Source organism: Perognathus longimembris, chromosome 13 (genome assembly GCF_023159225.1).
Source record: "Perognathus longimembris pacificus isolate PPM17 chromosome 13, ASM2315922v1, whole genome shotgun sequence".
Taxonomy (NCBI): domain Eukaryota; kingdom Metazoa; phylum Chordata; class Mammalia; order Rodentia; family Heteromyidae; genus Perognathus; species Perognathus longimembris.
Window position 1 is genome coordinate 35,111,150 of NC_063173.1, and position 14,341 is coordinate 35,125,490.

A 14,341-nucleotide genomic window follows, 5' to 3' on the forward strand; every position below is an offset into this window, starting at 1 on the left:
TGAATTTCCTTTGACGTACCCCCTGTGGTCACCGTATATGATTCTGGTACACTGGATATTGTATATATGCTTATCTGAACTGGGGAAGGGAAAGAAAAATGAAGGAGGGTGTAACAAATATGACAAGAAATGTACTCACTACCTTATTATGTAACTATACCCTCTCTGCACATCATCTTATCAATAAAATTTAATTTAAAAATATTATTTTATATGGTCAGCTGCACAAGATCCTCTGTTATTATTCTACTCTGGTTTCACTCTATGTGAATGATTAGAGACCTGTATAATATCATGTCTCAGCGTGTTTCTCTCTTTCTCTCTCTCTCTCTTTTCCTTCCTTCCTCCCTCCCTCCCTCCCTCCCTCCCTCCCTCTTTCTTGCTTGCTTTCTTTCTTGCTTTCTTCCATCCATTACTTGTAGATTTAATGGACTTGTAGATTTATAGACACTTTCTTAGTTATGTTTTTAACTTTCTGTTTCCTGTTTGCTGTTTAGAAAGCGATCTGAAGATTAAAGTTCTAAGACAGTCCAGGTAGAAATGTCTTTGAGACTTCATCTCTATGTAACCCGCAAAATGGTGGACTGGGCATATGTCTTAAGTGGTAGAACACTAGCTGTAAACAAGCAAACAGAGATGAAGCACAGGTTCTGGTTTCAAACCCCAGCATTGGCACACACACACATACTAACAGGTTTGTAGGAATCTTTTTAAGATTTATTAAGTTCAGCATCTGGTTATGTATACAATTCAACACGTAATAAGTATGTTAAAATGTTTGTGTTTCTCAATGATTTTGTATATTTGACAGTGTAAGGAGGTGCTACCAAGCAATACACCTATATACTCTACGTTTTCCCTCAGGCTATGGGAGAATCTTTAGTAAGTATCATTACATACACATTTCTTTTTATAATAAGTACACACTTATCAAAGGCTTAAAACTTTTGGAATTGGGAAATTCATAAAATATATGCCTTTCATTTTATGCTTACAGAAATACAAGATTTTTTTTTCTTTCTTTATATAATGCTATTTCTCTGCTTTTGAGTACATGCAGATAATTGGGAGAGAAAAGTGGAGTGAGCATCTCACCTAACACATACACTATTTAAATAAAATGATGAGAAGGGAATGGGAGAGCCATCCATGACTTCTGGGAGTCCTTCAATTAAGTCATAGCTGCTCTGGAGGAAGGCATCCCACAGTTCAGCATTAGCTTTAGCAGGATAAAGCAGCAACCGGCAACAGAGAGCATCACAACATATGTCTTAAGGATAAGCAGAGTATGAGGTGTGGTGTGATGTGAGTAGTGGGTCACTTATTGAAACTTACACTTATAACACAACCATTAAAAAATCAACAAACTCACTCAAGATATAATGAAACAATAGAATATGTTCATTAAACTAATGCATTTTTTGAAAAATAAAATATGACAGAACATTTCATTATTGATGCACTTATGAGAAAAAGTGTTATGCTGCTATTTAGAATGTGTCTTGTGTGTCGTGGAATTGAAATATTTCCAAATCATCAATAATTAAAATGATGAGAATCCATCATTTCACTGACATTTCCTTCTACATGAAAAGATGGCCTATTTTAAACGTGCTCACACATATTCTTGTCAATCACAACCTGTCACAGCAAATTATTTCATTTTGTAGATCATGTGGCAGTTAGGAGAAATATCTAGGTTTAAATTTAGATCTTAGGCATAGTATCAAAAACTCCTTTCATGGATTTTTTTAGAGACTACATCTTCAAAACCAACAACACTAAGATGTAAAATCTTATTCATAATATTCAATTGCGTTTCTAGTTAGCAAACCTCAGGATTGAAATGAATCAGTGTAAATGACAACTCTGCAAGCCAAACGGAACAGGATATACAGAGTACAAAAATAAAACTAATTTTTAAAGGCAAATCATAGTTACATAAAGTAGAACTTTGAACCTAATATATTAGGTATAAGCAGTTTTCTCTCCCATGTTCTTTGAGACATTAAAGTAAGCATGAGGCTGTGTTTGCCCCTACTACAGCTCCTAGCTGTTATAAAGAAGCTGAACTCTTAAAAACCATATGGAGCTGATCCAAGAATTCTCTCTGAATTATCATTAAGCAAAAGCTTTACTAGTAAACAGGGAACAAAACTTAAACCCCATTGCCATGAATATGTGAAGTTTATAAATGCCTTTTTAAACAATTCATTAACTATATCCCCACAATTCTAACATAATCATCAATAAATGTCAGAACCTTTTAATGCTAGAATTTATAAGACCTAATAAGACATTTTCATAAGTAGCCATTACATGAAATGCTTATTTTTAAATTTTTCCCATACATGATTAATCTCTTTGATTAGGCATGTAACTTTAAAATGTAAGGATTTTTCTAATATTGCATTTCAACAGGGAATGCTTCATGTCAGTTTTGACCTTGGCTTGACCTCTAAATGAAAGCTTTGTGTTTGGAGGTATGTGATGAATGGCTCTCTGGCTTTCTGTTAAGTGCAATGCCTCTAGTTGTCAACAGTGATGCTCAAAAAGAACAGTAAAATAGTGTTTAAAAAAATCATAGATGTTCTAAAGTCTTTTTTCTATCTTAGTGAGTAGTCTAAAATTACTTTTCAGTATTAGAAAAACTTCACTATGCATCCTGATTTTCCAAGCATAAAGAAACCAATACAGTATAAAAGCATAAATGCCAAAGTATATATTGATTACTTTGGCTTTCTTGTACCAGAAATAAAATTTGTTTGCCAATAGTGGATATATCTGATCACATTGTTGAACACTTGTTTTCAGTTTTAACACAATTTTAAACTTATTTAATCAATTCAGATGGTTTAAAGAACAAGACTTCTATCTCTATGCCAGAACAAGAAACAGAACAATTAATCAAGTAGATTGTTGGCTTAAACTTTTTTAATTGAAATATATATTGATTTGAAATATATTGATTGACATTGAGATATATTGATTTGAATCAGAGATGAAAAAACATCAGACTATAATCCCCTCCTTTCATTTGTCTGAGTGTATCTACTATTGGCACATAGAAGGCACTAATAAATTGTTGAATCAGTAAATCAAAATAAGGATGTAGTACTAACCCTACTGCATTTGGATTAATTGCACATAAAATACTTTTGCTCATTTAGAAATACCAGCAATACCAAATCTTGCCAAAGGTTTTTAGCATGTTCGATTTTCTAACTTTCAATGTCTCTTCACCCTATATTTATGTACTGTCTTCAAAGTTATACATTTTAAAGAAATTTGTGATCACATCAAATCACTGATAAAACTATAAAATATATGTCAAAAAGGTAATCATCAATCTGATGTAGATGATTTGAAAAACTCTGTGTGGATATGTGGCTAATACATGGCCATTTCATCCACAATTGGTTAAATATATGTGGGTACATATATAATACATGTTTGCACATGTAAACTTAACATTCCAAATCAAATATCAATGTTCAAATTCATCTGTGAACATAACTAAGATGAGTGGCTTTTTGCCATTATACTTATACTAAGTCTTTTTCATGGACATGTGATATGCTAGTCTGTGTCCAAGCTCACCTTCAATTTCTTTTCTCAAAAGACAAGACACATCTGCCACCTGCTCTACTCCGTGTCCCAGCAACAACTGTCGAGCAGCATAAAGATTGATTATCAGTCAAAAACCATTGCACAACACCAGATTTTGGTGGGTTAAGCTTGCTGATCCAGCAAGAGATGGTGTGAAATTTTCAGGAATGTGTGCCAACATTTTGGTGCTAAAAGAACAGCAGTGCATGTCACAGTGAAACACAGCCAAAGATATGCAGACAAAGCAGAGAAGTATTTTTTTGTTGTTGTTGTAGACTTGGCTTGAAAAAGGGGATAAAGAAAAAATAAAAAGTAGGAGGAAATTAGTTTATATATTTAGAAATTACCTACCAAACTTAATCAAGTGTATGATATTATTTTGTACATACAAATCCAAGAAATTTTCTTCTTGTGGCTTAAATATAAATAACACATATATGTGTATGTGTATAGATATGTATATTATATACATATATATTCCATATCACTATTCATAAGAACAAGTATTAACTGAAACAATCAAGAATCTTAATAAAGCCATCATACATATCTGAAATTTTTAAGTTATAGAAATGTATTTTCTCACTGAGATTCATAATTTTATATATACAAGTGTTTCTAAGAATTCAAAATAACATCAGTCTGCTTCTAATTTTAAAGTCAAATTTGAAAAATATGGGTCTATTCTATGATATAGGGAATTTTTAATGAGTATTATAGCAACAAGTTTCTTTATAAAGGCCAAATTATTTTGAAGGTTCTAATGAATTCGAGAAATTACTTATATTCTGACAAAGCATTATGAAAGAGAGGGAAATATCAGCATCATTTTATATGATGACCTTAATACAAGAGTAAATTTCAACACCTCATCTGTAATGAACCTCAGGATTATTTGTCTTTTACTTATGCAATTATTGCCTAGACTTGCCTTTGATTCATTCACCAGGAGTTATAGAAAAAAATATGTCCAATAAGGTCTAAAAAACACAGAGGAATATAGCAGCTAAACACACACAATTTTTATAGCTATATTTGAATCCCTTATGTTATTTAAATCCAATTATCATGTATAGCACTTTACAGCAAACTCTGAATACAACATGCTTGAAAGAATATCCTTAGATGCTGGTATTTTTATTTGTCTCTTCAAATGTATACTTTTCCACTAAATAACTGTTTTTTTTAATTTTAGAAAATCCTCAAACAACAATAGGTTTAAAAAATATGACACAAATATAGAATATTCATTATATACACATATGTGTATTTGTAAATGTGTATATCTATGTAATATTTTGATGTAAAAATTAAAATGGAAGCCATGACATTTACCTTATGAAAAATATTATTAGGCAAACTAGATGTATACAAAAATTATAAGTTCATTACTGGCCACATTTTCTTAATTATGCTAATGGTATCTGAAAAAAAGCATGAGTAGAAATAAATAGATTATACTCGAAACTGTAAACTGTTTTCTGGGAGAATAAGGCTAATGAATTTTATCTGTTGAGTGTCACAGAAACTAAACAGTAAATTCAATAATCTCTGATTTAATTTATTACATTTTCACCATTTAACCTCCTGCAGGCTCCCTAATGTCTGTTCAGATCTATATTAAATTAAGCACCAATGCTAATGAAGGGCAATAAACGTGGCTGTCAGTGGATTTTTCTTTCATTAAGCACATTATCCTCTTACTGAGCTGTAAATGCGTAAACATTAGTTTTGTTAAACCATGCAAAAGAGACAGGATGAAAATCATTTTAAAATTGTGTCCCTTAAGCAATGTACTTTGTGTAATGGTAGTGTTGGGTTTTCTTTTCATTCCTTGTTTACCTTTAATTTTTTTGCATGGATCTATAAAAGGCTCTCCTGTTGAAATATAAACATCGGCTTCCTGGGGTACATCTTCAGGTTTGAGGGCCTCCTTGCCGTCTGCCAAGAAGACTCGCCTTGCAGCCGTATTCAGATTCAGCTTGTCCGTGCACTCCTCCAGCAGCTAGAAGAAGTGAGAGGTAAGGCAACATGATTTACAGCAAAGTAAAACATTTCCACAGAACACAGGTTCTAATGATCAAAATAGAAGCTCAATTGTGTCACTTGTCAAGTTTAGTAACTCGCTTAATATACTGTATTTTCTAGCTGCTGAAAATATGGAAATAAAAGGTAAATCACAGCATTAAGAATGCATAATTTTAATTTTGAAACCATTTGTCATTTTAAACAATATAAAAGCAATGTCATATGAGTCATTTGCTCAACTAGTTGCTAACTATTTTATACTGATTTTTAAGGAAAGGAGTGAAATATACATAAGATCTACATATAGAAACAACTTACAGATTTATATTCCTAAAAAAAACACAATAGATGCCATTTTTCTCATTATTGTATATTCTAAAGAGAGTGAGAAAACACAGCTCTGAACACATGGAATGATAGTTACCAAGGAGATGGTTGGTGCAGTAAGTTTGGCAAATACTGTTCTAGATCCATTTTTGTAAGCTGTTACTTTAATCACTCTTGGTTGAAGTTTGTATCTTTCAGACAACCTTTGCCAGTTCTGAGCTGAACGAAATGTTAGAATATTTCTTGAAACTCTAAAAAAGAAAAAAATACATGAAAATGAGTACATATTAATTACTATGTTGTTTATGTTTCAAATTTCTTTTTCAAATATGGACCCTAGAAACTGTGTTACAGGTATGAGTATGCTTTAGCAAATCCTTAAATAATGAAATCTCCCTTTTCTTAAATATTCAACAGTACTTTGTACAGGAAAAACTTACCAACATTGTTCATATTCCAAAATAAAGCACTTTAATCATTACACTTATGAAGCTGCATAGTATTTGCTGTAATATATATGCCTGAAAAATTATAGTCAATAGATAAAAGATAGATGGATAGATAATAAATACAGTCATGTTCTAACAGCAAAATAATATTGTTTTAATATCATAAAATAGAAAATGCTAAGATTTCCCACAAGTTTTCATGCTTATAAAATTTCTTTGAACTAAAAAGTAAATTTATATTTAAGAAACTTAAATAAATTATCATACCTAAAACTCGACTCTTAATTTATTTGTATTGTTTTCATTTCAATCTATTTGGAGCAGTAAGAATTGAGATTTCTAAGTTGTATTTTTAATCAAAACTAGGATTTATCTTTACCACTTTCTCAGCTCAAGTACAGGACAAATGGACTCACAACTTTTTTACTTCAGAATTCTCTATAGTTATAGTTCCATAAAAAGCAAAATCAGCATCCTAAATTTTTTTTAAAACTTGAGATAAATCTATACAATATATTCATGTATTCAAACACATAAAAGTAATGGAAACAGTTTCTTAGTTTGACTTTGTTTTTCAGCAACATGTTTTTCTGTCTCTGAATTCCGAATAGATTATTACAGTAATCTCAACATGAAAACATATGAATAAACTGGTTTATAATAAGCTCATTTCAGTTCAACTGTTTCAAAATATTGGTTAAATATCAAAAGTATATATTTCTTTCTAAAAAGAAATAGCCTGTCACAAGGTTATTTTCTGGTTCTATCCTGATTCTGCTTCAAATAGTTCTCAAGAGTTTTTGATTATCCAGTTTGAAGTGCATCTCATATTTTTCACAGTGTAATTAGCAACATTCTATTCTAGTGCTTTCAAAGAAAGAAACATAAACAAAACCTAAGACATAGGTCATATTTTAATGTCTGAAATAGTCAACTGAATCACTATAAATTCTACTCAAAGGAAAGACCTTCAGCAATCAGTCAAAAAGAACAGAAAGCAGCTTTGATTACCTCAGTTGACCCACCGGAGCACTGACATGCCTGTTTCTCTTGGATGATGATATGAAATGAGAATTGTTTTTACTGTTTGATATGTAGCTATCTGGGTTTGATATTTCCTCATAGCTGTGATCTGGTGCTGTTTGATGTGTACAGCAATCCTCATGTCCTGACCCTTCTGATCCTCCCACTGAATGTAAACGTCTGCTGGGGACAAATGGAGGCTGTAAATTATCATCAGTAGTTTTAATAATTGCTTTTTGTTGGGATGCCATCAACTCCCTGAAAGAAACAACACAGGGAAGAACGAATGAATTGACTATAATCACTTATTCACAACAACTCCATAATAACTAGTTGTGGAACAAGTGTTAGACAAAATACTACACACTTACCCAGTATTTTACTTTAGGCTTACAATACCCCTAGGAGATAGGTAGCATATTTACCCCCATTTTACAGACTTAAGACATTGAGGATGAGAGAGGATCAATGAATTGACCTATTAGGTTAACAGACATGTGACAGGGTAGGAGTTTGAACCCAAGCTTGACCTTAATTAGACCCACTAATGTTCATTGCTGCACTTAAAAAAAGGAGGAAGTCAGTGGAATGCTTGAGATAACATGTAAAATTTAAAATTATTAGGTTCTCTTTGTTAAGTGCTCTCTCTCTAAAAAAACACACATGCAAGAGATGTGGGCCCTATATGTAAGAAACATGTAAACTATCCCCCAACAGTAATGAGTGATTGTTGGGGCAGCTGTCCTGTCATTTTTCCCACAGTATTCGGAAAATATTTGGTGACAGTATTTCCACAGCAACAATACTAGAAATGAAAATGGTCACTAAGATCTTCAACTGGGGTCAGGAGCATCAAAGAGCCAAAGGAAAGATGCACAGATCTCATGAGTTGTTCTTGTCTCCAAAATATTGTTATTTGGACAGCAAATTCTCATGTGACAGAAATGGACCATCTGTCTCAGATGGCTGTTATGTTGAACCAAGAATGTAGATAATAAGATAAGAATGCCCTCGTGGATGTCAATCTTACCAGCAAGAAATTTATTTCAAGCAATTGACAGTATGGTAACTTATCAAAACACAAGACTTTTCCTCTACCTTCAAAATCTTCCCAATTTATTTTTGAGAGCCCCCAAACTGGTATATTACAGATTCCTAAAATTACCTTGTAAGTCTCTACTAAAAATTGGCTGTGGAGTCACAGCTGTTTGACCTCTGTTCTTTCTACTCCCTGTCTTACTGAGTAGCCATTGGTTGCAAATATCCCAGGGCTATAGGATGCCAGAATAGTGCAGTGGTGATGAAAAGAGGTGCTAGTCCAACCCCATCCTAGACAACGTTGCCCAAACCCTAAGCTTTGCAAACTGTGGCCATTCCTAAAGCAGTTAAATCATTTTTGGGTTCTTTTCTGTTCCATCCCAGGAACTGTGAGTCATTGGGCCACACAATGAATAACTAGTACATCATAACCTTAATTGTATTTTCAATATTAATAGCCAATGCCTACATAACACTTATGATGTCACTCATTACTATAAACACTTTATATATATTTATGATTTAATACTCACAGAAGCCTTACTATCCCCCTTTTATAGGTGAGTAAAGCCAGGACTTAAATAATTTGCCAAAGGCCCACACAGCAGAAAGGTGTCAGAGATAGGATTGGAACTTTGATTGTTTGGCTTTACAGTATCTTAACACTCTTTCTATATCATTCATCATTGCTAAGCTTTCTTTGGTTAGAGAATGAAGGCTCCTATTCAAATAAGTGCAAATGAATCCGTACTACTAGGAGGAGAATGGAGATTTGGAATATGGGGGCCATGAGTGGAAGTGACAGGCAAAGAAAGTATGATAACATTAGGAGCAGTGAACTAGTAGTGCTCTCTACCCAAATGTAGATGGCACATCAATCACTGGAGATTATAGTTTTTGTATTTTTCTTTCTGTTTACTTTCCACAGTTTTTCTTTTGAAGATCTCTTTCTCCTCTTAAAAAAAAGTCTTTGAGCCAGTATCCAGTGGCTCATGACTGTAATCCTGGCTACTCAGAAACTGAGATCAGAGCATCAGGGTTCCAAATTAGCCCCAGTAGGAAAGTCTGAGACTCTTTTATCCAATTAACCACCAAAAAATAAAAAAAAACCAGAAGTGGAGCTGTGGCTCAAGTGGCAAAGCACTAGCCTTGAGCAAAGAAGCTCAAGTGCCCAGGACTTGAGTTCAAGTCCCAGGACTTGATGCACACATGCACACACACACACACACACACACACACACACACACACACACATCATTAAAATCTGAAGTCATTCATATATGTTAAAGTGAATACTTCTCCACATCTAAATACAGATATATGTGCATACAAAAGTTTGTGCATAAATATGTGTGTGCATATGTAACATCAGTGCACATATATGTGATGATATATGCATGTCATCACATATTTCTCCTTAAAATGAAGCTTTTGTCTTTTAAGAATTCAGCTTATTTACATTAGGTAATACTGTTCACCATGACATTGAAAAATGTAGTCTGTTAGTAGTAGTGGAATCTGAAAGGCCTATTGAAGGCATTTTGAAGAAAACATTTAATAATGCCATAGCTTTCAGTTTCACATTTAAGGATTTCTGCCAACTGGTGTTGTTCAGTGATCTCCTATAAATCTCTCTATTGTATTTGAAATGTATTTTCTTCTACAACTCTTACCTATATGCCTTTGTATCAACAGTGTTCACTCTGCTAATCCAGATAACAGTACTTTATCAAGAAGTCAGTGTTGAGGGCTCAGTACAGTGGCTCACATCTACAATGCCAGCCACTTGGGAATTCGAGATCAAGAGAATTACAATTCAAGGATAGCCCAGACAAAAGCTGACCTCATATGAAAAATAACTAAAAGCAATTAGGTCTAGAGCTGTGACTCAAAAGGTAGAGCATGTTCCTAGTGAGCATGAGATTTTGAGTTCAGTATTTTAAAAATATTAACCCAAGTTCAGGATGTGTATTTTCTAGAACTCCTTCCATTATAACAGTAATGGTCTAGTGGAAGAGAGAAATGTTCAGTCACACACCTTAATAAATTTACAATTACTAATTGTGATTAACTGCAAAGGAAAAGACCTGGTTCCTGCAAAGAGAAATGTAGGGGTTAGGAACAAAGAAAAGGCTAGACCAGCTGAGCACAGCCAGATGTGATCATCTAAGGTAAAAAAAGGCAGGAGGATATGTAATTGCCATATACCCTCCATACATAGAAAACTCAAGGTCTGTGGGAAAATAAATAAATAAAAATAAGAGGTGGAAATGAAACTCAGTGGTAGAATGACTGCCACGTACAAAAGAGAGAAAGACCTAAAAAAATAAAGCCCATCACATTCTACTTATTCCTTATTCTGAATCACTTCCCTAGATCCTGTGTACAAACTGAGACATGCTCTGCCTACTGCTATGCTTACTTTGTTTCAAATGGCTCATATTCCACTCTGCAAAGATAACATATTTTGTTTTGCATCTTTTACATTTCCAAAGGAACTCAACCTGTAAACATATACATGTATACTTATATAATTATAAGTGATTTTTATAACTGATATGTGATTTATATAAGTGATTGAATGAATTTATTATTTACATATTTATATATAATCACTTATCCATCAGTAAAGTATGATTTCATGCAAAATGATGTGTCAGAAAAATGCCACTGACAAAAAAAATCTTAAGAAATAAACTATAATAAAGCTAACGCCAAAAGTTATACCAGGCACTGGTCACATGTCATCAGTACCCCAGTTTTCCTAGATTAAAAACTTCATTACGTGTGGAAACTCATCTTGCTTTTATCCCCTTGATCAGAATTTAGTGGCAAATACTCAGTGATCTAAATTTGGTAATGGCTGGTTAAATAATCTGCTTCTTATCCAACTTTAGCGAATGGGACAAGAAAAATCAAATAAATACGTAAGAGAGGGGAGGGAAAACAGAGGAGTAGTGAGGAAGGAGAGTCAAGAAGGGAGAGAGGGGAAAAGGGTGGGCAGGAAGGAGGAAGGGAGGGAGGAAGGAAGGAAATCAGCCACCTTTTGAATACTGTTGAGTGAATATTTAATGAATTGTCTTGCAAGCAAGTGGGATTCAGCCAAAAATCTAGAAGTAAACATTCTGAGGCTAGCAGAGGGAAATATATACAGAACCAGTCTCTGTGATAGCACTGCTGATCCACTAAGATTCAACCCTATAATTGCTCTGTCTCTGAAGTTTTGAAGTGAGATAATAAAGGCTCTTTGTTTTCAAAAATCACTTTCAAGTGAGTTTTTTTTTTGTTATTTCCACTGCTTTCTGCTATCTGCATAGAGAAAACTCTATTAAATATCACAGACAGGGCTGGGGATATGGCCTAGTGGCAAGAGTGCTTGCCTTGTATACATGAGGCCCTGGGTTCAATTCCCCAGCACCACATATACAGAAAACAGCCAGAAGTGGCGCTGTGGCTCAAGGGGCAGAGTGCTAGCTTGAGCAAAAAAAAGCCAGGGACAGTGCTCAGGCCCTGAGTTCAAGCCCCAGGACTGGCAAAAAAATCAAAACAAAAACCCAAAACAGTCATAGACAAGATATTTACTCTAACTAATTAAATATAATGTAAAATAATGTAATTTATTACATTTGCCTTATTTTTAATTTCATGATTGGGGTTAATTAACAATAGGATAAAAGGCAAACCAATCTGTTATTTTTTATAAAAGAAATTTCTACCAAAATCAAAAACATTTCACTGGAAATTTTAGCATAAGCAGACAATGACATGGAATTTTAATCCCCCAGCTCTACTTTTTTTGAAACACAAAGCATCCTTGATAAGTTTTGATTTCTATGGTAAAGAAAGGAATGTGGCTAAAAATTCTATTTTTAACTAAGAAGTATGGCTACATGACAGTCCATGGCTCAATGACAAATACATAGGTCTAAGTTATCACATAGTTTGGATGTGAATTCAATAGCAGAATAATGACAGTTACCCAGGATTTGTACCTGCTGTCACTTCATACTATTGTTGCCTGTCAAAATGTCTCTTTTTCTTATACAGAAGCCATAGAATTTTTATGGATAGCAATTACTTACAATATACAATGAGGTACATCAAATCTAATAACTACTCTTTAGCCTTTCATTATTTGGTAGACTCTTTGATAAATGTAGTCAACCATTTTCATCTAAATTATTTATTTATACTGTATATTTTGGCAAGCATATATCTCTCACTTTATAGTCTTATGGCATTTAAACCTTCCTAAAGAGCTATGTGGGTTTATCATTTGAAAAACTTATCTTTATCCTATCACCATTTCAATGATAATTAAACTTTGGAATATGCTCAATAAAGAAATAAAAACCCATAGGAATATATGTAAGTTTGATAATAGGTCCGAAATTTAAATACTGGACTGCTATCCATAAAAAAATAGCCATATACATGTTCGGTGAGTACAATGTTTTATGAAGTCAGGAATATGCAAAGCACAGAGATTCATTAAACTTTATTCTGTCATTTTCCAACTTGCTTAAACAAATGGCCTTCAATGATGCAAATAGCTTTGTATAATTTCTCTGATAAAATGTTAAATATAGTAAGTGAATAAAGTGATAACAATAAATGGTAAAAATCCTCTATGAATTTTCCAACACCAGAAGAAAACATATTTCTCATTTACCTTGGAAGAGTTGATAAGTGCTTAGCAATTAGAAACAATTAAAGGTTATTGTACTGCACAGGATATATGGATTTTTATTTGCAACTCAATGACTAAACAATAACTAATGTATGAATAGTACATAATAACTAATAGTCAAACTACATATATACCATATGGATGATACTCAGTAAATACTTGTTAAGTTAAACTGGTTTACTTTTATAGAAGAAAACTCTTTAAAGACTATTTCCTAAGACCCTAGGCACCATGTTAGCATACAACCAGAGAGTAAGCCATTCTACCAAAAGAACAAAATAATATCTTTGTATGTGCAAAAGTACAAAGAAAAGTGCACCTTAATCCCAAAATCAGGGAAGGTTATAGATGCCATATATAAGTCTTCTGGAAAAAATTCAATAATTCAAAAAGTGATCAGGTGTTTAAAAAATCATCTTTAAAAAATATATTAAGCTTAATGTTGTAAAGATATGTTTAAAGGCTTCAAGGAAAACCTGAAGTTATTACTTGAGGAGGCTGTAATTTGTTGGATAACAGTGAAGGACTCACTATCTTCCTCTTGCTTTCTCTGCCACCAATCCCACAGTGTGAACCAATAGCTCATCTCAAAATGGTGGAATATTTACTAGAGAATGGGATAGACTCAAATGTGTACTTTTGGAAAAGGGCCAAAGTGTCATTTCAATGAAAACACTCACCATAAGTAAAACGTTATAATAAAGTAGCTGAACAGATAATATGTTCTTAGTGCCCTCAGAAAGCAAGATTGATCTATGAAATAGCAGCCTAGATAATCTATGACCAAAATTTGTTAGTGCTTATTTTTTAAATGGATTCAAATCTTCACTTAATGCGCTAAAAGTAATTTTCATCCTCGGGGAACTAATTTTCATCATTTAGGAATTACTTTATTAGTTTCTGTAATCAAACCCAAGTACGTAAGACCTTACATACAGGTACAAATGGAAAAAAATTAAGTTGAACGTTTCCAGACCATCATGGCTATTAATTTCTTTACGATGCCAACTCAATACGGTAAGCTAGGTTACTTTCTACAAAACTGACAGCATAGCTAAAGTTTCCAAAATTCAAATTACCTACACACACACACACACACATCTATAATATGTATATATATGCACACATATACGTATGTGTGTGCATGTGCATGTATGTGAGACAGGCAGAATGCATG

General features: G+C 33.3%; 1 protein-coding gene across 1 annotated transcript in view; it reads right to left on the minus strand.

Annotated features, from left to right (window-relative positions):
• LOC125362741 (doublecortin domain-containing protein 1-like) overlaps positions 1 to 14,341 on the minus strand; it is a 211,940-nt gene that overhangs the window by 171,479 nt on the left and 26,120 nt on the right. The window contains exons 5-7 of the mRNA XM_048361661.1: positions 7,425 to 7,694; positions 6,062 to 6,215; positions 5,452 to 5,614 (exon numbers count right to left, since the gene is read on the minus strand). Coding sequence (XP_048217618.1) covers positions 5,452 to 5,614; positions 6,062 to 6,215; positions 7,425 to 7,694 — 587 coding nt within the window. The remainder of the gene's footprint in view (positions 1 to 5,451; positions 5,615 to 6,061; positions 6,216 to 7,424; positions 7,695 to 14,341) is intronic.